This window comes from Sorex araneus, chromosome X (genome assembly GCF_027595985.1).
Source record: "Sorex araneus isolate mSorAra2 chromosome X, mSorAra2.pri, whole genome shotgun sequence".
NCBI classification, from domain to species: Eukaryota; Metazoa; Chordata; class Mammalia; order Eulipotyphla; family Soricidae; genus Sorex; species Sorex araneus.
Window position 1 is genome coordinate 186,393,834 of NC_073313.1, and position 25,342 is coordinate 186,419,175.

General features: G+C 34.7%; 1 protein-coding gene across 1 annotated transcript in view; it reads left to right on the top strand.

The window, feature by feature from the left end:
* CNTNAP5 (contactin associated protein family member 5) overlaps positions 1–25,342 on the top strand; it is a 932,137-nt gene that overhangs the window by 789,508 nt on the left and 117,287 nt on the right. The window contains exon 17 of the mRNA XM_055120538.1: positions 7,708–7,926. Coding sequence (XP_054976513.1) covers positions 7,708–7,926 — 219 coding nt within the window. The remainder of the gene's footprint in view (positions 1–7,707; positions 7,927–25,342) is intronic.

The window sequence follows — 25,342 nt, forward strand, 5'->3', positions numbered from 1 at the left end:
TATTGAGGAAGGCCCATTGGGAAATTCAGGAAGAGCTATAGAGTGCCTATGCACTTTATTTCTTAAATTAAGGGTGAACAACCCTACTAATCTTGCCTTTGTTATACCATGACCATGAAGGTGCATGCTTGTCATTAAATGTCTCATTTATCTCTGTCTAAATGGATGCTTTCCACTTTGATTGCGGGAACTAGCCATATCACAATAATGATGTGATTGCATAAAATACCCTTGAAAGAGTAAGTAATGTCTTAGCAACAGAAACTTGGAAATTTGAGAGCTCTAGAAAGAAAGAAAAGAGCTAGCTGGAAGACATGACTGGATGTAAGTACAAATCCCCTGCAAATCACTAAGCAGCTAAGTGTTTCTTTTGCAGTTACAGCACAATATATACCAGGAAGGAGATACCTTTAATTGGTAGTTTTAACCTCCTTTTACTCTAGCAATTTAGACTATTAATGGGAGGAAGCTTTGTGGCTTTTCTGTGAAATAAGATCGCTCATATCTAACTTGTCCGTACTCTGAAATTTAAAGTTGAATGCTAACCACTAAATAATATGGATATAATAGCTTAATGTAAATTGAATAAAAATAAGACCCAAGGTCTTTTAATTCATTAAGGCAGCAAATGCCATGGCATATTATCACAAGATAATGAGTGACAATTTTTTAATTACATTTCACTGTCCAACTTGTTTATACTCTAGTCCTAAATTTTTCCTTTAAGTTATATAAAACTGTTCGAAATAAAAGTGGTATAAATTTTACAAATATTTTAAATCCACTTATTTAATTGTTTATTTGTACATTTCATAACCCAGATCAAAGGAAATATACTCTCCTAAACAAAAATATTGTATATTAAGAAAATTAAAATATTTACAGACCTGATATTTTCAAAAGATTTTTTTTGTTGTTATTTAAGACAAAATGAGATATTTTATTTGTTGTTAATAAATTTATCAAGCCATTTTTATAAAGACATAAATGTTATGCTATGGGGTTAAGAGCAAAGTACATCCCCATATAAGTATGTTTAAAATGAAGTGGATTTAAACTGAAATGGCATCCTACAGTAGATATATCCTTCTTTTCCTCAAAGTCATTAATTAGAATTATGCCTCTTATAACCATCAGAGTAAAAATTCTAAAGTAGCTACATCCAGATGATTGGAAAGGAAACACATTCACATGAAAGTTTAAAATACCTTGCATTAGTCCATTTTCTAGGTAAAGAAAGGTGTTCATTATGCCCTTAGGTCAGGTCCTACTGGACATATTTCCAAAATACACTTGAAAAAAAAACAAACACGTAATTTCACTATTACCTGAGAATGGCTCTGCGGATAGACATAGCTGTTTTGGAATGTGTTTTGGGGGACAGAATGGAAGCCATTGGGAGTCAGTATGACATAGTGTTTATAATCCAGTGTAGATTGCAGTGCTTTTTTTTTTTTTTGCTTCTTTTCTAGTGTCAGCTTTTATTTATGCAAAATGGAATTGATGCTATCTACGAAGCAGATAAATTTGACTATAATGAACAAAATATACTGTAGACTCAACAATGTGATTCATTGATCCTAGTACTTGATATTGCCCATAATGAGTGGGGCACTCTATTATTTCTGGAAAAGTTCAGTACTTTTACACTGCTCTCAGTAATCTAATTTATGTTTCTTCTCTGTTTTGACATTCAAATATTTTTACTTTAATTTAAGAATAGCTTTTCCTCAAGAGAAACCTAACTTTCAGCTGATAAGCAACAAAGTATTTGCCAGCTGTCCATTCTATTTTCATGAAGTAAAATTCATCTGACTTTCCATGAACAGGGGACACAAAATGAAAAATTATTTTGCCAGACCATGCTATACAAAATAGTGATGGGTATGAGGTCTAGTTTTATTTCATGTCTTTGAGAGGTAAAAAGATTTTTCCTTAAAATGTTTTGAGTTCTTGAAGTCTCTATAGTAAATTAAATACTCACAAGAGGAAATATATGCACATATATAAATATATGCACACTTTTATATATGTGCATATATATGGATGGAAGTTACCCAAGAGAAACTAAAGAGCTCCCAGAGCCAGGATTAAATTAATTTCTATATCATCTTCATTAAAGTACAATGAATTTATGGAGATATCACAGGACAAAAGAAAGCAGTTTCAGACTTCCAAGATGAGAGTAAAGGGCATTTAGTAGAACTTGATATGTAGATTCTTCCAATGCCAAAAAGGCTTCATTTTATCTTTGTATTATGAACTTCTATCCTTCTTAGTAGAGAGCATGGAGGAATGACACCTATGCCTATGCAATTCATATCTTGCTTTTAGTAAAACAGGGGAAAGGCAAGAAACTCTTTTTATTGGTGCTTCTTAATTTCATCCAGATAAAAATAATCCTTAGGCTCTGGAGAGATATAAGGGTTAAGGTCCTTGTCTTTCATGAGGCCCACCACACTTAAATACCAGACATGGCATATGGTCCCTAAAAACCACCAGAAATGAGCCCTGAGCACAGTGCCTGGAGAAATCCTCAAAGCCCTGATGAACACTGATGGATGTGACCCCCAACAAATATAATCCTTATTCTACAGGGACTTAATTTTTGTTTACCTTATTGTGTACCTGTTTTAAGTTTATGAAGAGGCGGATGTTTTGTATATCTGCCTCTTCATACACTTTTCCAAGAGAGAATGAGAGAGAGAGAGAGAGAGAGAGAGAGAGAGAGAAAGAGAGAGAGAGAGAAAGGTCTTTGTTTTGTTTTGTTTTTTAGAAGTGACATATCACAGTCATTATCAAATGTGATGCTTACTTAAAAATGTCTTCAAAGAAGTTATGGTATACATACACCATGAGATACTACTCAGATCTGAGGAAAGAAATAAAATAAAAATAAACAGAAAAAGAGAATAGACAACCCTCAGTGGAAATAAGACTTGAGACAGGGTCTAAAGAATTGAAAATAGAGAATGCTAATGGAGGGAGAGTGTGGACATCAGGATCAGGTGATCTTGGCATTCTGAGGTAGAAAAGGCAGATCAGTAGTGCAAGTACAAAACAAAAGTATTAGCACTATGTTGGGGCTAGAGCGATAGCACAGTGGGTAGGGCATTTACCTTGCACGAAGCCGACCCAGGTTCAATTCCCAGCATCCCATATGGTACCCCTGAGCACCGCCAGGAGTAATTCTTAAGTGCAGAGCCAGGATTTTACCCTGTGCATCGCTGGGTGTGACCCATAAAGCAAAATATATATACATATATAAGCACTATATCATTAATTTTTAAATTATGCCTCAATAAAAACTGGTATGGAAAAATGTGTTAATTATAGGTCTCATGCAAACAAAAATTCAATCCTGCATCCTCCATCAGATTCTCCACAACCCTCAAACACTCGGCCATTGTCTCAGCCTCCTTACACCCTGCCCATATTTCATATTTCTCCTATCATACTGTTATAATCATTCAATGAATTATTCAACATACAGTGAGGGAGATAAGTCTAGAGAGGTTAAATAACACACAGAGTTATAGAGATAGTAACAGTCAGACTCCAGGGTTCAATCCACGTCTTTGTTCCAAATATCAACTCCCTGTATTCATTTGTAAAACTACCTCAAGAACCATTTTTTTTCTTTATTCTGAGACATAGAAAATTGACAAATATATTCAATTTTGCACAACCTCAAAGCTGTATTTATGGAGGTTTGAGCCAATAACTATATCATATCCAGATTCCCCACCTTGAAAAATGTTCAATGCTCAGGTAGTGTGTATTTGTGTGTGTATCACGTACACAATATATTTAATATCAGAGGGGTTAACTGACTACATCAAAGATCTTATAACTTCTTTATTCCTGAAATGGCCACTGTTATATCTTTCATGCCTCTCATGGTGTCATGTTTGAAGACACAGACACAGAGCTATAGTTTTGCTTTCACAAAATTCAGGGTCAAAGGCTGTGAACAGTAGTATTGTTTGGATCCTTTGGAAAATTTTACTGAGGAACACAGTGGTTAGCTCTTCCTGCCAAGAAGAGTAATTAGTGGATATTATTTTATATTTATAGTAATTTCCTCCTTTATACACTCCTGACATGGATAACCAGTCTGCTGAAAAGTAAACTATCAGCTTATCCCTTTATTACTCTTGCAATCATCTCTGTATTTTCAGCACCTAGCCTAGGATCTGCTCATACAGAAACCATAAGGGCAAAAGTGACTTTTATATCTTTATCTGAAATATTATAGAATAAATAATGAGAAAGAATCTTTGCTGAAAACTTGGAAAAGTGAGAGGACAAAAGTAAATTTGTACTGAAATTAATGTCTCTATGGTGCTGATAAACTGTGGAACATATGTTAATCTATATCTAGTAAGTGAAAGCAGGTTTATGGTTATCTCAGTTATCCTGATAGTCAGTTGTCTATATTGGATGTATAATTCATTTGCTTACGTTGTCTATTCAATTGTTTCCAGGTACCTATAACATATGTTACAATTCTGTTTTTTTAAGAAAAACATCGAATTTAAGTTTGGAAATATTTTTTCAAGAAGAGTGATAGAGAACCTGCATTTAAATTGTAAAGTTTTCTGGGCGTTACCTGTGGTCTTTTTCATTAACAAATAATATATTGTCTGTTAAATACAGAGACTCAACTGAGTTGAGTCATGAAACATGCCTAACAAGTTACCTGGTTCATGATAAGCAGAAAATAAGTACATATATTATTACATTTTTCTGAATCTCCCCCAGTTCTAAGACGAATAGGTTAAAGATACTAAGGCCTCAATAAAAACATGAAAAAAGTTAAAAATATTTTTCAATATTTTAGAATAAGCTGATGTTTTTATAAAAACCTTTAAAAACTAAAAATTAATAATTATATTTCCATTGATATAGTGAATTGAACTTTAGTATAAGAAGATATGGATGTATATAGGGCTTGTTGGTAGGTTCATGATATTTGGAAAATAAGGTGTTCATCTAGAGTTTACAGACTAGTGGGAAATACAGACCATAAACATAAAATTATATAATAGAAGGATAAATGCTAGAACTAAGATAATCACAAACTGAAACCGAGCATAGAATAGAGATGGCATGGACAATGGGCAGCCACTGCGGTACAACAAACTCTCTTTTTAGCAAATTATGTATCATTCTTCCTCTTCAGTTCTCAGCAATATTTATCTATGTTATTCAGATAGAAGCATATATTGGCACAGCCATATTTTCTGTATGTACATGTTATTGCAATTGTGCATGGATATAAGGTGGCATCAGAGTGGAATGAGCAGAAAATAGAAAGTGGCTCAGAAGTCTATCATCATTTGTATTCAATTGTTTAATCATTAAAACTAATTTGTTCTCTTCGATTAATTTTTTATTAGTGAAGGGGTTTATGAGCCAAAAGCATTTTACCTGGATCAGTGAAACATAGCACTGCAATAGTCACACCAATATCTGTCACTTGTTGAGCACATCTTATTGCAACATGCATAATTCTAGCAATTTATCAGCATTGACTTATTGACAACCTAAGGAACAGGTACCGTTTTTATTTTTATGTTGCAAACGGGAACAATAAAGATTAATATGATTTGACACTACCATAGATCACAGTGACTCCTGACTAGATAATCTCACAGCCTATTTTCAGCCTTGTATCTTCTCACCTTCATGGGATCTCCAGAATGCAAGACGGTTTGAGCTCTCAAAGTTACTTGACGTTCATATTTGGAGGCTTCTTATAAGGATTCTGCTTTTCTTATTAGAGGTTAAAGACTGAGGAAGGAGCAGACAAAGTGTCATTTGCCTATTTTACCACTAATAACTCAGATCTGGAAGTTGGTGCCTTTGATAAATATCAGTGTCCTATTTGGGAAGGAAGTCAAGAACAACATCAACAGCACATCACAAGATTCTGAAAACAAGGAGATTTTTATATGGGAAGATTCTAGTCACAGAACAGGAACTATTTTCTTCCCAACTCAAATTAAAACTTAGTTTCCACATGTAGATTTAAAACATACTAATGTGCCAATGGAAAAGTGCCAGAATATACTCACTACATAGAACTCAGTATGCAGTTCTAATAACATGGTCTCTATGGTTGTGGGTAAGGTGATGTATTTGTGTATGAATATACACACGTATATGTATGTGTGTTTGTATATATATGTGTGTGCATATATATGTGTATATATATACACACACAAAACCTCAAGGTGTAAAGATTTATTCCAGAACCTTATGTGCTCTGAGAAACCAAAGGTGAGGGCCAGAGTGATAGTACAATAGGTAGAGTACTTCCCTTGCATGTGGCCAACCAAGTTTCAATTCTCAGTGCCCATACAGTCTCCAGAACACCTCCAGGAGTAATTTCTGATTGTAGATCCAGGAGAAAATTCTGAGCACCATGTGATGTGACCCTCAAACAAAATAGCAATAATACATCTACTGACTTACAATGTATCAAGTTGAAATTTTTACTTTTGGAAACATCCTACTAAGTATCTGGGAAACTAGAAGCAACAAATTATTTTTTTTTCTTTTTGGGTCACATCTGGCAATGCTCAGGGGTTACTCCTGACTCTGCACTCAGGAATCACCCCTGGCAGTGCTCAGAGGACCATATGGGATGCTGGGAATCAAACCTGGGTCAGCTGCATGCAAGGCAAACGCCCTACCCGCTGGGCTATCGCTCCAGCCCCAACAAATTATTTTCTAAGCTTTAGTTATATAATAATTCAATAGGGATATCAATGATGGCTTATTATGAAGATGTTCTGAAGGTTAAAATGAGAGTTCATGGTAAATACTTTGTGAGTTCCTAGCAAAGATCATTGTGTCCATAATACCTACTGTGATAGCTTCCTCTTCCGATGACTATATTACCACCAGCACTACCACAGCATTTCAATTATCACCACCACTAAAATTATCAACAAAACCATCAGTATGACCATTTTTCTGCCACCACTATCAAAATTAACACTAATGCCCAACATTAATCATCATTATTAACAGCAGTATTTTCAGACTTGACTGGATGCCTCAATTTCAGTTTGATAAATAGTTATAATAAAGATGTGGAGACACATACAAATATGAAAAGATCATAGCACAAACCTATTATAGAATCCTAGATTTGAGCACCTTGATGCGATTGCTACTTGGACAAGGCACTTAAACTTACTGGACTTCCATTTACAAATTACTTAATTAATTAGTAATATCTTAATAGTATCCAATGTTGTATCACATATTTTAATGTATATATTTGGAGGAAAATTTATTTAGACTGTGCATGGGTTTTACACATTCAAGACTACAGCTGGCTAGTTTGCTAATCGAATGTCTAACAGTATCTGTGGAGTCATTAAATTGGTTGAACTTTGTTATCACAGTTGATCCATGATGGAGAAGCTGGCACAGATAGATATAGATAGATAGTTGCTTCGTTATTGTTCTAATTTCATTTCTAGAATCCTTATAATGAGAAAAAACAAAAAAAAAGTTTTGTACAAGTCATTATTAATGTAAAGTTTAATATTGCAGGGAATTCAACTGAAGGACTCTATACCTACCTTATAATCATTTGTATGCAATTAAGTAATCCATGCAGGACATGCTTCAGCCCTAAATGCACTCTCAACCATCTCTGAGACCTTCCATTCTCCATTTTTGTTTCAGCTCCTGCAGAGATCACTTTTGCCATTGATGTTGGGAATGGTCCCATAGAGCTCATAGTCCAGTCTCCTACTCCTCTCAATGACAACCAATGGCATTATGTTCGAGCTGAGAGGAATCTGAAAGAGGCCTCACTCCAGGTGGACAGCCTACCAAAGATGACCAAAGAGACTTCAGAAGAAGGATATTTACAACTGCAACTGAATAGCCCGCTGTTTGTAGGTAGGATACACCTTCAAGCACATTTTATATATGAAGAGGCCCAAGGAAAATTGCTATTATATTTTAGACCTAGAAATTGATTCAAATATCTCATAAAGAATTTATATTTGCAAATGGAACTTTAAGAAGTCTTATTTTCTAGCTTTAATAACTGTGGCAGTAAAATATGATACCACCTCTGAATAGATTCTGTCTTGGTCTTGGACTCTTTGAATCTTTTCACCTTTTAGATGTTATTTTTAGATCCTTGCTATTTTTTTTATTTTTATAAGAAGAATCTAATCTTCTACTATTCCTGCTGTTTGTCTTACTATACATAGTCAATGGACCATACTTCACCTTTTCCAATGACATCTAACTTGATAATGGTTGATAAAAATATCACAAAATATGTTGCCATATCTTCAAAGGAATTTCAGTTTTCAGTAATAGGAAGGGAAAATAATTGTTGGTTGCTTGTTGTCTCAAGTAGTGATTTCAAAGTTTCTTTCTGTATTCAAATAATTTAGATGGCTTAGATGGCTGCCTCTACTTACCAAAAAAAATGTGTTCTGTTAGTCATTTGCTTTGTGAAACTTGGAATCAGAGAACTTGTTATACAAACTGATTTCCGTTGCTGACATTGGTAATTAAAAATTCTTAGAAATAGTTCATTCTTTTTTTGTTTTGTTTTCACATTTAAAAGAGTATTATTTCACTACTGAATGAGTTGTTTTGTACTTTTTTCCCATATCTTAAAATACAGCTATTATTAAATTATTTGCTGCCATGAGTTATGAGCAACCTCAAATAATACTTTGTATTAAACATTTTCATTCACACAAATGTACATACAAAATCATGGGCTTTGAAAATATTTTGGTTCTAACCATAATAGCAGTCAAATGTAATGCAAAATATAAACATCCATTCTTTTATCAGTATGTTCCGTAAATATGCACTGAGTAAAACTTATCAGGAAACTCGCTTGATGATAATTATTGAAAGATGAGTTGCACAGTATTACATCACCACTATTTGTGGAACTTAGTCATGTGTGTAAATGTAAGAGACCAGAATAGAGTGAGACAGAGGGAGAGAAGGAGAGATAGGTAGAGAGATAGATATCATGTATATGAGTATTATAAACTAACACATAATCAGAAACTAGGGAAAGAGAGCTACAGAGAGAAAATTAAAAATTAAATTTAGATAGGAAATACATGCAGCAGCAATTAAAAAGGCTTTTTGAAAGCAGATTTAATTGGAATTATACAATTATAAGGTATAATAATAGTTTTATATAATAGACTTATAAATATTCAAAGAATTGTAATGTTATAGCATGAGATTTATTTAAAACCTAAAGTTCAGATGCTTAGCACAGTGATATGAACAATTCGTCTGTAAAACTGGATATAATTTATCTTCTTTCTTCCCTGTCTTTCTATTCCATGATACATCCTGCCTTTCTGCATTTTTTCTATACCTCCTCCTTTTGTCCCTCTATTCCTCTCTGTGTTTTTAACTCTTATAAAAGAGATAAAATTATGGTTTTCATTTCCTTTCATTTTGATTTTGTACAACTTAGTTTATTTATTTGAGTGTTCAAAAATAAATGCTTGACATTGTTCATGGCTTACCCCTGGCTCTGTCTTCAGGAGCTACACCTGGCCATTATCAGGGAAATGTATATGGTGTGGAAGGTCAATCGGGGATCAATTGCATGCAGTATAAGCAGCTTAACCTCTGTACTAGCTCTTTGACCCAAGGTTTTGGGCAACTTCTGACTCTGAGAAAATATCACCAAAAGCGCACAGCTAAAAAGAAAAAACTGCAACAACATTTCTCTCATCTTAACAAGAGTCATATTTCTTTCATCTATCATGTTTTACATATCCTGCAGAAGCTAGACATAAGTGATTAAATGAATTTTTATGATTTCAAGGCACTTGCTTAATTAGTAACTCATATAAATGATATGATTTGCTATTAAAATATTTTTCAAATTTATATTGCTGCTTTAATTCTATTTAAACATCATTTTATTTCTCTGAAGAAGTTTGTTAGTCATCAAGATTTAATATATTTTTGGTGAGATCAATCCAAGTAGTTTGCAATTTTCATAAATTATATTCCATGCCAAAGTTTAATTTATATTCAGGCAATATTTATGAGGCTTTCTGGATGAAAGATGTATATAAAGATAGAATTTTTTATCCTTTCATGCAAATTCCATGTGGCTATGAAATTATCATATGGCCTGAATCTGTGATCAATTTTGTGGAATTAATAAGAGAGCAAGAGGCATCTGTTTCAGGTTTACAATTCTAGAAATTTCAAATTGGTCAGAAATGCAATGAGATGTCCGAACTTGTCAGTAGATCTGGAGGAGATAGCTGGTTAGAGCTGAAATCAAGGTCCACTGAGGCAAGAATACCTACTTACATTATGTTTCTCCCACTGTATTCCATCTCAGATACTACACTTCTTTATTGAATTTGTTCTAACAAATTTAAAGATGAAACTTTGCTATTGGGGACTATTTTAGTTTCCCTTATTTAAATTTTCTTCCCTTGTATTCAGTGATAGAACCATTTAAAAATGTCAGGTGGCTTAAAAGTTCAAATGCCAATACTTCTGTGTTATACTTATCTATAGCAGATAAATAATTGCCTTTCCTCTAATTCACACATCTAAAAATAGTTGGTGTTCATATGTATCAGAAGGAAAAACCTTAATTGGTGTATGCTTAATTTTGTGCAATAAAGAATATACCTGTGCTTAAATATTATATTTTATATCTTTATATGTCTGTATAAGTTCCCAAAGTTATGGAAGTTAGTTCAGACAATGTTTGGCATTTGGAATTGTAATTACTAGCATAATAATGTACTCCTGAGATTTTCCTGAGTGCTCAAGGTTTGAATTTTATGGAATTATAAAATTCTTAACATCGTCCTTGTCCTTGCAGCCACATGAAGTATTGATGCAAGAATTAATGATGACTAGGTTCCTGGTATTAGTATTTTAACTCTTGGCTTTTATCACCATGATACGCATGAATATTATGCTGAACACACTGTTTCACACTGTCACATTTACTTATAGAAAAATAATGGAAGGGACATTTTCTTCACAGAACTGGAGAAAGTTCTTGCAGCTTATGAAATATGTGCTACAAATATTTGATTGTCTACAATTCAAAATGTGTGTAATAGCACTAGGGTACATCGCTGTTCCAGAATGAGAAGGAGTTTAGAGAAAACAAAAAATTGTATCCATTTCTTATGAGACCTAGATTTGGGAACTCAGAGATGATGAAGGGACTGACTCTGGCTCTATCCCTGGTACGGAATATCATTGGGAGCATTGTCAGGACTGATCCCTGAGACAGAGTCAAGAGCAAGTACTGAGCATAGGAGATGTGGTCCAACATGACCTCCCACCCTATGACCCCATCCACCCCTCCAGAAGAAATAGATACCTAGGGAGTTATGTATCCAGTACAGCTGTCAACAGCTGTCAACAGACTGTGGGTTCTTAAAAGAAACACCACCAAATAAAGAAATCGCATTGTCTTTATCTGCAGAATGAAATTCAAGACTGGAAATGGTCTTTGACAAAAAGAATATCTGTTTTCTCCATGGATATGTTAGGAATGACAGTAATCCTTATTTTATGCCCATGTGTATGTAACAGCCAAAAAATGTCTAATTCTCCTTAAATCTGACATGACACTTTTTGTTAATGTTCTATATTTATAGAGTGGGCATTTTTTACCACCCCCCTAGAGTGGGCATTTTTGTAAAAATGTGGACCAGCAAATCTCATATTTTGGTGATTTGTTTTCCTTCCTACTTTTCTCCATCCCCCCAACTGTCACATTATCTGTGTCAAAGTAAGTGTAAGTTACTCCCAACTTGCAGTTCCTTGGAGAAAATACTGCACTGACATGATAAATTATAAAGACTGAAGAGACCCACTAAAATGTTGTTTCTATTACCCTCACATTGGCAGGGAGTTAGTATTCCTATTATCAGGTGAAGAATGTCAAATTTAGTGAGACCAGTGTGAAGCAAAGCACGGAAAAATATTAAATGTATCTCTGGTATTTCATAAACTCTTATTCTTGTGGTCAAATGTGACCACACAAAGTAGCTGTCATATTTTCCCTATGGAATGGTCATTTATATTTATCTTTATGTGTGTCATGTGAAAAAGGCTTTCCTTATGTAGAATGGTAGAACATCCTACTACTTGAAAGATAGCCTGTGTCACTAAGAAAGGAGAATATTCTGTGTCTTTTACCATTACTAAAGAGATGAAAAATCACATTTTTAATTTTGTGAATTTAACCAACCTTCCAATAGAGCTCAAGGGCTATTACTGACTGTAGGTTACAGTGACTCAAGGCAGCACTCGAGAACCACATGAAATGCTGGTGATCAAATTTGAGCTGGTCTACTGCAAGGCAAGTGATTTACTTCCTGTACTCTTTCTCTGGCTCCATATTTTTAATTTTTTTTAATTGAGGTAATATTGGCCCACAATAGTACATTCTTTTTTTTGCTTTTTGGGTCACACCCGGCGATGCACAGGGGTTACTCCTGGCTCTGCACTCAGGAATCACCCCTGGCGGTGCTCAGGGGACCATATGGGATGCTGGGATTCAAACCCGGGTCGGTCGCGTGCAAGGCAAACGCCCTACCCGCTGTGCTACCACTCCAGCCCCCATTCTTATATGCTTTATGCGTACAGTATTGCCAAAAGTTGCCCATCAGAGTTTCTGTCTCTGTCTCTGTCTTTATCTCTCTCTCTCTCTCTCTCTCTCTCTCTCTCTCTCTCTCTCTCTCTCTCTCTCTCTCTCTCTCTCTCTCTCTCTCCCTCTCTCCAAAACTGTCCTCAGGACCTTTTCTATCCACTTCTCACACTTTGATATCATTCATCTGTTCTGTATCAGAGTCTAAATGCTTGGTTTTATTAGACATTGTATAATGCCTTTGTTTCTTGATGTAAAACTTAGAGTGAGCTTATATGGTATTTTTCTTTCTCCACTGATTTACATTACTTACCATGACTCCATCTTTCACCATCCATGTTTCAGCAAAAGGTGAAATTTAGTTTTTATTTTCATTTATTTTTACTCAGTTATATACATATAATATATGCCCCCAGATTTCTTTATACAGTTATCTGTTATTGAGCACTAGATTGTAATCATGACTATTCATATTTTATGTTGTTAGATTAGATACAGAGGAATGGAATTACTAGATCATATAATAATTCTACTTTTATTTTTTTTAGAAATTGTATAGTTTTCAAGAAAGCCTAAATCAGTTTCATTTTCACATATAATAGATGAAACTTCATTTTATCTTCAAACCCTTACCTTTTTTGAAGTAATCCATTCTTATTGGTATGAGGTAATATCTCATTGCAATTTTGATTTACATTTACCCAATAATTAGTGCCACTAACATTTTTTTCCATGTGCCAGTTGACCATCTGTGTTTTCTTTGAAGATATATATATATATATATATATATATATGTTTATATCCAACTCTTCTTCCCAATTATTGATGGAATGGTTTATTTTTTTGTGGTTGTGTTCTGTGGATGTTTTATATCTTGACAATTAGTCTTATCAGATGTTTGATGTGCAAATGTTTTCTCTCATTCAGTGATCTGTCTTTGTTTTAGTAATAATTAATTTCACAGTACAGTAGGTTTTTATTTGATGTAATAACATTTGCTTATTGTTTTTTTCATTTTCCTTGCCATTAGTGTTTAATCACTAAAGACAACATGAAACTAAATACATGGAGTACTTTTCACTATGCTAACTTATATTTTAGCCCAAAACTCAGGTTTTAAGCCATTTTGAGTTATCTTTTGTGAATGCTATGTTTGTGACATATTGATATTTTTCTGCTTTTAACTATTAAGTTTATTCAATACAATTGTTAAAGAGGTTTTTCCCACTTTATTTTCTTAGCACCTTTGTTATAAATTAATCTCTTTGTAACTTGGGTTTGTTTCTAAGTTCTCAATTACATTGCTTTTATTCTTATATAACACTTTTGATTATTGTAGCTTTATAGTATGAAGTTTGGGCCCCTGATATCTCCATGTTTTATATCAGGATGTATTTGGCTACTTAAAGGGCTTTGCGGTTCTATACAAAACTAATAATAATTTTCTCTTCTTCAAAAATTACATTGGAATTTTTCTGTTGTTTTGGGCCACACTCAGTGAAGTTCAGAGCTTTCTTCTGGTGTTGGGCTAAGAAGTCATGCCTGGTAATGCTTGGCAAACTGTATGAATTGCAAGGGATCAAATCTGGGTCATCCGCATACAAAGCAAGCATCATACCCATTGTAATATTACTCCAGCCCCTACATGGCATTTTGATAAAGACTGCATTGAATTCTCTATAATACTCTATCTAATATGGCAATTTTAATTAACTTATTCTTTCCAATTAATGAATATAGATATTTTTCTATTTTTATCCTTTTTTAAAATAACTCATAATATGTTATGGATGTTACCTCCTAAGTAAAATTAAATTTACTGTACTTGATTCTTTTTTGATGTAATTTAAATGCAAAATTTAAAGTGTATTTCATAACTTGAATACAGATAAAACAGATTTTTTTTACTCATGTTTTTTTCCTTCTTTTTGGATTACACCTGTCAATAAACAGGGGTTACTCCTGGCTCTGAACTCAGGAATTACTCCTGTTGGTGCTCAGGGAACCATATGGGATGCTAGAAATTGAACCTGGGTCGGCCTCATGCAAGGCAAACGCCCTAATTGCTGGGCTATTGCTCCAGCCCCAACTCATGGTTTTTATATCCAGTTACTATTCTGGATTGATTTGCTATTTCAAATAGCCTTTGCCTGGCAACTTTGAAAATTTTATGTAAATAATTGGGGTCTGTACAAATTTATGGTTGCTTTTTTTTCCAATTTGAATATTTTATCATTACTTATGATTTGTTTACTTAATTGTACTTATAGTAGCCAAAATTTTCAGCAAACTGTTGAATAATAGTGCTGAAAGAAGGCATTTTTATTGTAACTAATCCTTGGAGAAAAGTTTTCAGTTATTTACCATTAAATATGATATTAACTTTAAATTATTTATGACCTTTTTATTGAAGTTAGTTCTCATATCTTTTTTTGCTAAAATATAATAAACAAATATTGAAACTTATTATGCACTTTTAATTAATCTATTAATATGAACATATTATTTTTATGTTTTATCTTATTCACGTGATCTATTACATTGTTTGATTTGGATATGTTAAACCATTCTTGCATCTGTGGAACAAAGTTCAGTGGTCAAGATGTATAGTAGTTCAATTAATTTCTGAATTTTCCTAAGATTACCTTAAGATATTTTTCATCTGCAAGCATTAGAGATATTGCTCTGTGATTTTATTATTTTTGGTAATGTCTCTGTCAGCTTTTGGTATCAAGGTATTGTCTACCTCCTAGTATGCATTTCAATTATCTCTCAGCTATTTATTATATGATATTAGTATGCATGGAGGATGATGCTTATCATTATGTCAGTGATAAAAAGTGAAGGAATAATTGTCTCTTCAACATCATATAAATGCTATTATAATGTCTAATGTACCAAAGAAGTTCACTTTTCAAAGCAAAATGTCAGGCACACTTGAATCAATTTCCTTAGTCAAAAAGTTAATGTTATTTTTACATTTGCTATGGTAATGTGGAAAAATTTCTCATCATCTTTTTTAAATTTGGTAAAATAGAAGAACACATGTCCCACAAACATTTTGATTTATGCAGCATTATAAATACCTAAAGGAACATACAGCAACCACTCCAGAAATGCCTATACAATAAAAAGAATTGATGAAAGATTATTAATGATGAAAGATTGACAAACTGGTTCATTAAAAAACTTCCTTCCCCAGTACCACAGAAATCAAATGCTTAAAGTTTGAAAGTGTTTGGAAAGAACAGTGGAACTGAAGTACTAATTTTTATATTCATATAAGTTAACAATTAAATTACCTTTTCCACAGTTTTTTTCTCATCTTGATTATATAGTGAAGTAAACATATTAATCAAGCCAATCCCAATGGCTGATTTTATTGTTTCCTGATAGCAAACATTCTAGAAGTCTTTTTTTAATTGTTTATGTGAATCTTTTGCTTTTAGGAAACTCATCTTATCTGCCTTAGATTGTTAATAGGTAATGAAAAGAAATCATGCACTTTTCTTATTTGGCCATTAACTTTGGCTACACGAAATTCAATTTTAGAAGCAGTTACAGGGATTCCTTTGTGAATGCCACTGAAATGTGTAACTCATGAGATTAATTTAAAAAAAGTTAGTATTTTAGGTGAACTTCTTGATAATTATAAAAAAGAAACAAGCCAGATCTTCCTGGAAAAATAACACTGTACCCTTTGCCTTTTTATGACCCAGTCTATGGGACAATTTGTATTCTAAGATAAGAAAGTTATTTGTATAATTTCTAAAACCAAGGAAATTGTGTTCTTGTGACCATAGTAACTAAAAAAATTAAAATTTGGATAAAAGGAGACTCAAGAAGGCCAAATGATGTTGCCACACTTTATGCTACCCCATAATCCCTGATTCTACCCGTCCACGCACTCCCTACTCCACAAACTCACACACCACACACCCTACCCTGTCTCAATACTTTCCCAGCATAGATCATGACTCAGAAAAAGTAACAAAATCCTTGAAGAGAGATACTGGTCTTCATTTCAGTGAAAAGGGGGAGGGGCCCCTTCAACCCTGAGGTGATATGCAGACAGGCTCATGAACCTGTGACAGACTTTGAGATGAGCTGTGCAGTCTGCCCTTCAATATACACCACCTTAGAACTGGGAGTATTATTGACAGTTTGTCTGATAGCCCCATTAGGGACAATGTAAGTTATAGAGCAAAGTCAGGTACTTTGACTTTGGGAAAATGAATCTATTTTCTAATGTGGTTTCTTGTACAACGTCTCATTGAATTCAGAGGAAAAGTCTTAGTCATAGGTGAAAACAGAAGTTGCATTCTAAATATATTCTCATGCTTCTGCTTTTTGTGGGGATGCATGATATTACCTGTTTTAAGGTTTATAGGATGACCCAAACTGAAGCAAAATTAGAAATATTTCTTGTGCAGAAGAAACATACACAAACACACACAAACACCCACATGTGCACAGCATTCATACACACATGCACCCACACATTTTAAAATAAAAACCATTTTCCTATGTGAAATTGAATCATTATCTACTTCACAAATTATCCATAAAACCATATCTTCTATTTTCCAACTTTCTCCTAAAGTCTACAAAATAATATTTTTTTTTCTTTTAAAATGAATGGATTAAAGAATTTCTATCAGGAAAATATCACCCTATAACTAAAAGTAAATAACAACACACAATAAAAGAGAATTACAGACCAATTTCCCTGATGAACACAGATGCAAAGCTCCTCAACAAAATTCTGGCAAATTGAATCCAACAACTCATCAAAAAGACCATACACTATGGCCACGTATAATTTATCCTGGGGATTTGAGGATGGAAAAATAGTCAGAAGTCAATCAACACAATACAACATATCAATGAAAGAGAAAATGAAAACCATACGATTATATCAGTAGCACTGTCATCCCATTGTTCTTCGATTTGCTCAAGCGGGCAACAGTGATGTCTCCATTGTGAGACTTGTTGTTACTGCTTTTGGCATATAAAATATGCCACGGGTAGCTTGCCAGGCTCTTCTGTGCAGGCAAGATATTCTTGGTAGCTTGCCGGGCTCTCCAAAAGGGACAAAGGAATCAAGACCGGGTCTGCTGTGTGCAAGGCAAACGCCCTACCCACTGTCCTACCACTCTAGTCTGATTGTATCAGTAGATGCAGAAAAAATCATTTGACAAGACCTAGCACCCATTCATGATAAAACCTCTCAGCAAAATGAGAGTTAGAGAAACATTCCTCAATATAGTCAAAGCCAAATACCAAAAGCCCATAGTAAATATTACTCTCAGTGAAGAAAACCTAAAAGCCTTCCTTCTAAGATCAGACACAAGACAAGGATGCACACTCTCACCAATCCTATTCAATATAGTACTGGAGATACTTACTATAGCAGTGAGGAAAGAAAAAGATATCATGGGCAACAGATAGGAAAGGAGAAAGTCAGTCTACAACTATTTGCAGATGACATTATATGAAGAAAATCCTAAACACTACAAAAAAATCTCCTAGAAACAATAGTTTTTAAAGTGGGAGGTTACAAGAATAAATACCCAAAGGTCCATGGCTTTCCTGTATAGAAATAATGAAAGAGATATTAGAAACACTATAGTGTTCACAATTGTGCTTCAAAAAATCAAGTACCTTGGAATCAGCTTAACTAAAGAGGTTAAGGACACATACAAAACAACAACAACATCAAAACCTACAAAACTTGCTTCAAGAAATAAAGGAGGACATGACAAAATGGAAATGCATGTCCTATTTATGAATTGGGAGGATTAATATTGTCAAAATGTCAATACTCCCCCCAAATTATATAGATCAATGCAGTTTCTATTAGGATATTCATGACATTTTTTCAAAGAAATAGATAAAACTCATGAAATTCATATGAAGCAATAAATCCCCATGAGCAGCTAAAGAAATTCTTGGGAAAAAGAAGATTCTAAATATCAACTTACCCAGGTGTTAGGAAATACAAACTGTATTACAAAGTAGTAATAATTAAAATGGCATGGTATTGAAATAAAGACAGATCCACAGATCAGTGGAATAGATTTGAATATCCTGACACAGACACTCAAATACATGATCATTTAATCTTTAATAAAGGAACAAGAAATATGAATTGGAACACGGAAAACCTCTTCAATAAGTGGTACTAGGAAAACTAGCAGCTACTTACACAAATAAAATGAATTCACACATCTATCTAATGACATGCACAAAAGTCAGATCAAAATGAATTATAGAACTTAAAATATTACCTGAATCCATATAGTACATGGAGGATTATGTAGACAAAACCCTCCATGGCATTGAAGCTAAAGGCATCTTCAAAGATGAAACTTCTGCTTACCAAAGAAGTGGAAGCAAAGAAAAACATATGGCACTGCATTAAACTAAGAAGATAATGGACTCAAAAGAAATGGTGATCAAGATACAAAGACAGTCTACAAAATGAGAAAAAAATATTTACCTAATACCCATCTGATAGGGGTTGATATCCAAGATACATAGGACATTGATAGAACTTTAGAAGAAAAAGCCACCCAACCCCATAAAAAATATGGAGAAGAGATAACAGAAACTCCCTCAAAGAAGAAATTTGAGTGGTTAAAAGGTCCGTGAAAAAAAAATCCACATCACTAATCATTAGAGAGCTACAAATCAAAACAACAATGAGATATCATCTCACACCACGGAGATTGACAATGTCCAAAAGAACAAGAACAAACAGTACTGTTGGGAGAAAGGGACTCTCCTTCACTGTTGGTGGAAATGTCAACTGGTCCAGCCTTTTTGGAAAACAATATGAACATTCCTTCAAAAATAGAAATTGAGCTCTTGTCCACTAGCAATACTACTTCAGAGAATATACCCTAGCGGACCAAATATACACAGCAGAAATGTCATCTATTTCCATGCTCATTGCAACACTATTCACAATAGCCAGAATCTGGAAGTAGCCCAAGAGCTGGAGTACAGATGACTTGATATAGAAACTATGGCACATCTACCCAATGGAATACTATGCAGGTGTTAGAAAAAAAATGAATTCATGAAACTTTCTTATAAATGGATGAACTTGCAAAGTATGCTGTGTAAAAAATGTCATCATCATCATCACTGTCATCCCCTTATTCATCAATTTGCTTGAGCGCACACCAGTAATGTCTCTCATTGTGAGACTTATTGTTACTGTTTTTGGCATATCGAATATGCCATGGGTAGCTTGCCAGGCTCTGCCGTGTGAGCGCTATACTCTTGGTAGCTTGCTGGGCTCTCTGAGAGAGGTGGATGAATTGAACACGGGTTGGCAACGTGTAAAGCGAACACCCTACCGCTGTGTTATAGCTCATAAAAAATGAGTCAGAAAAAGTGTCAGATATAGAATGACCGTGCTCAATTGTTGTCTATTAAATATAATATGAGGAACCAGTACAATAATAATAGAAATGATTACTTTGGAAATTACTAAGAGTTGAAAGTAGGTTAAAGTATACACATGATAACCTTCCAATATCTGTATTGCAAGCCATAATATCCAAAAGGAAAGACTCATGTGCACACACATGCACAGAGAGAGATAGAGAAAGAGAGAGAGAGAGAGAGAGAGAGAGAGAGAGAGAGAGAGAGAGAGAGAGAGAGAGAGAGAGAGAGAGAGAGAAGAGAGTGCCATAGTGGCAGGCAGGATGGAAGGACTGGGGACATTGGTGATAGGAAATGCACACTGATAAAGGGACAATATTGGAACATATGACTGAAACCCAGTCACGGACAGCTTTTTTTTTTTTTGCTTTTTGGGTCACACCCAGCGATGCTCAGGGGTTACTCCTGGCTTTGCACTCAGGAATTACTCCTAGTGGTGCTTGGGGGACCATATGGGATGCCGGGGATCAAACCCAGGTCGGCCGCATGCAAGGCAAACGCCCTACCCGCTGTGCTATCGCTCCAGCCCCACGGACAGCTTTTTACCTATGTATCTCATTGTGATTCAATTGAAAAAATAAATTAAAAATTAACTAGACAGGTAGATTCTTTACAACTGAGTTTGTGCTGTTTTCATTCATGCCCAAGTTGTCCAAACCTAGGATGAACACTCACTAACCCAATCTATGTCACCAACTCCACTGAATATATAGATTTTTGATAATTCTGGTGATAGATAATTCCTACCAAAGAACATTCCCCACTCCTCCTCTGAACATACTCATCTCACTGGATTATAATAATCTAATTTCTGCCTTACTACTCTCTAGAGGTTTCCATGTATATAGCAAGTGTCTAATTTATCTTTGCATCCTTGAGCCTAGTTCAAGTTCTTAGACATGCTTAGTGTTTTATAAATGTCTAATGGATCAGTGAAGGTGAATGAAGGCAGGTAACAAACACTGATCCATTATTAGCTTTAAGATTTTAGATGCATCACTTTTTATGAGCCTCAGCTTTACCATATGCTCTCTGGTTTTAATAGGCAATTATTTAAAAAGTCAGTTGCAAAGATTGAATAGACCATGAGCTTACTCCTAATGATTTGGACTTTTCTACTAGGGGCTATTTAGAAGTAGTTTTATATGAAAGACCATTTGAAATTAAAAATTATTTGTTATCCACACTCACGGATAATGAGATACCCCTTTCCTAAAAATTTGGGGGATTTGACATTTAAAGAACAAATGTGATTGGTGTCATACTGCCTAAGGAAAAATCCCATCCCACATCATTGCACAAATTAGCACAAGAATCACCAAAAGGCAGTGTGACTGAGGAATATATATGCAAAGGCTGTGGTAAGGTCTTCAAAACAGGGAAAGTTGCAACATAATTATCTAAGCAATTGGATTCAGGGTAAATGCATTTTAAAAACCACCTTCTAAGATTGTTATGTTCTGAACAAGCTTACTCTGGCGATGTTATACAAAAAAGATAAACAGATCCTTTTTATAATTGTTATCATTTTTCTTTGTCCTAGTCAATGAAGATAGGCTTACATAAGGAAATCCCATTAGTTCTGATTATGAAAGACTGTGCCCACACCAGATAAAACTTTTCATCCAACCATATTGTGAATTTCATGAAATAACTTGAAAACCAATCATCCTTTCCCCATCTCTGTCACACATAATGCTATCTGGTCCATTAATCTGGAGCTTTTATCATTCCCATGTTGAGATTTAGGCAAAAAATTAAATCCATGTTTACTCTCATTTAAAATATATATATATATATACATATATATATGTATATATACATATATATGTATATATATATATATATGTATATATATATATATATATTGGTTTGGGGGCCACAACAGGTGGTGGCAGAGGTAGGTGCTGCTAATGAACTCTCTGCTCAGGGATTCTCTCCCTTCAGTTCTCAAGAAACTGAATGGTACCAGGTGATTTACCCAGCATCCAACATGTAAAGCATGCTCTCAGCCATTGAGCTATTCTTTGATCTTTCTAGGGGGTGGATTTTTTTAACTGTCACCTTACTTCCTTTAACACAAGTTTCTTAGATATGCAATTTATCAGAGTGGAATTTCATTATTTTGCTGGATTGAGGGTAGGTGGGTGGGAATACTGGGTTTGAGGATTTGCCCTTTGCAAATGTAGTTTTACTCTCATTTTTTTCTCATAGTTTTATGATATCATTCATTTCATAGGCTATATATACTTAACATTCAAAATATTTTCTGATTGCAGTAACTTCTATTAATTTGGACAGAACAGTGAGGATACAGAAATTAATAATGCTTTCTCACTGGGCTGTAGTGACAGCGCAGCGGGTAGGGCATTTGCCTTGCACGAGGCCGACCTCAGTTCAATTATTCCATCCCTCTTGGAGAGCCCGGCAAGCTACCAAGAGTGTCTCGCCCATTGCAGAGCCTGGCAAGCTACCCGTGACATATTCGATATGCCAAAAAACAGTAACAAAGAGTCTCACAATGGAGAAGTTACTGGTGCCCGCTCGAGCAAATTGATCAGCAATGGGATGACAGTGACAGTGACTGTTAAGATGTGGAGATAAAAGAAAGAGAGATTTTTAAAATGCAACATTTGTGATACAGTATAAGGATATGGTCACAATGTGCTGACTAAAGACAGAAAATTTGATCCTTAAATCTACTTGGATACAGATTAAAACTGTCCTCATACATTGTATTTGGGATAATTTTCTATCCTCTCCTCTACCTTGGGGAAAACAGGTTCACATAAGACTTTATTTAGCTTTGAAGACTTCTAAGAAGCAATTTTGAATATTTATGCTCAGAATGTGGGGAGAATATCTCTCAGTGGTTTAGCCAGTAATTCTTGTTTTTTTTTTTTCTTTTTGTGTCACACCCGGTGATGCATAGGGGTCATTCCTGGCTCTGCACTCAGGAATTACCCCTGGCAGTGCTCAGGGGACCATAGGATGCTGGGAATCAAACCCGGGTTAGCCAGTTGTAAGACAAACGCCCAACCCACTGTGCTATCACTCCAACACCATTTTATTTTTTTAATAGGGAGTAAAGCGGAAGCCCAAATTTGAGAGCCTAGGGGAAGTAGGGTTCCCCCCATATCTATTCAAATAAGGTTACATAAAAAAAGAAAACTGGATTTTTTTCCTGCCGTAGTTGCATTACCTCTATTCCTGTTTTGAGCTTGGACATATTAAAATAGTGAGATACTAGCGCCTTCAACAATGGGACCAAGTGCCCTTCACTGTTCCATTTCCAATTTGTCTCCCTGATCATTTGTTCTCAAGAATTATCTTCTTCCTCTCTTTTATCCCAATAAGTTATTTGAAACTTATTCAGCAGATATGTGGGAGCTGGTACTACTGTTATAATAAGATCAGATTTACATGATAGCCTACTGGGTGTTTACTAACATAACCCTGGATGAGAGTCATTGCCCTAAAGGAATCCCTCTTTAGAATTCCATGAAAACAGATGATTGATTAAATGCATGTGTATGTGTTTCCATATCTATTTACAATGCTTCCAATGAACATTTGCTTACTTATTTTCATTTGTTCTCCTCATTTTTCCTTAATAAAGCTATATTTCTTCAATCCCCTTATTTTTGAAAGGTATTAACTTCTCTGGAAGACTGCAATCTCTGCAGAAAAACATAAATGATTGACTAAGAGCCATCTAAATATTTTATTGTTGCTATTGCTGCTATTGTTGCTGCTGAAAAATTTTCTGCTCTTGAAATTAAAGTTGTCTATGGAATTAAAACTGTTCTATCACAGTTTTATAATGTCTAAAAATAAGTTGTATCATTTAAACTGGTACTAGTGCTAAAATATAATCTTCTGAAAAGTAAAATCATGAGTCTCTAACAAATAGAAAATTAATATACATCTAAATTTTTATTGTAATAATTTATTAATGAGTAAGCCAGTAAAATATTGCAACCAGATGAGTTGCCATCTGATATTTGTATTAGGATGCACATATACATGCATACATAGCACCATAGCACTGTCGTCCCATTGTTCATCAATTTGCTTGAGCATGCACCAGTAACGTCTCCATTGTGAGACTTGCTGTTACTGCTTTTGGCATATCAAATATGCCATGGTTAAGCTTGCCAGGCTCTGCCATGTGGGGAAGATACTCTAGGTAGCTTGCCGGGCTCTCAGAGAAGGATGGAGGAATCAAACCCAGGTAGTCAGTGTGCAAGGCAAATGCCCTAACCGCTGTGCTATCACTCCATCCATCCATCCATACGTACATATACAGATTAATAAAAGTAACTAAATAAAGACAAAGCTATTAAGGTAGATATTAAAATTCTTCAACAGGTCATATTTGAGTGAAAAGCATACTGGAGGTAAATTATATGCTTTTCTATTATATAAATAGCACCCACATTTTGCTTTTTTCTTTTAATTACTTATTCTATACAAAAGAGAGCTGCTACTTATGCTTGATTATGTGTCCCAAATCACAGTGAAGCCATCAGATCCACAAAAGAAACTGGAATGAAAAACTTCCAAGTGATAATCAAATAAGTGTTTTAAAATGTCTCGACAATATTAATGGATCAGATTGTAAGAACTGGTTGGCTCTGGTCAGCCAAGCATACTTTCCTTTGTAAGCTCCTTTTTTAAATTTCAATATCCCCTGATTCATCTCTAAAATCATTCTGGTTTAGGTGGGACTATCAGGGAGAAGTCTTAAAGCTTTTAGATGTTGACCTTTGCTTTTCCTAATGATTTTTGTGAATGAGTCTGTGTTTGCTTTCTGTATGGGGGAAGTATCTCTTCTCGGCTGGGTCACCCAGGACAGAAACTAATCAGTGTGACTGCCAGTAGCTTTGATGCTGCTGCCAGTGAGGGCAAGGCCAGTCAGCCAACGTAGGTAAAGGTTAACCTTTCAGATGAGAAATTTCTCTAATATTTCTTATTCATTTGTTCTTGCAAGTATGGAAACAATCACTCGTCTTTTCTTTGATCTGAGCTCCAGAAGAACTGGGAGTTGTGGACCTACTAGTGGTCACAGTGTAGTAGCCCTGCTTGAAACCAAAGAAGGAAGTCTGAAATAGGAAGCTGGACCAATTTGTGGGTGATAGAGTTTTTTGTTTGTTTGTTTGTTTGTTTTAATGCTTCTTGTACTTTACTGATAAATGTGAGCTTGATCTTTGGAACATG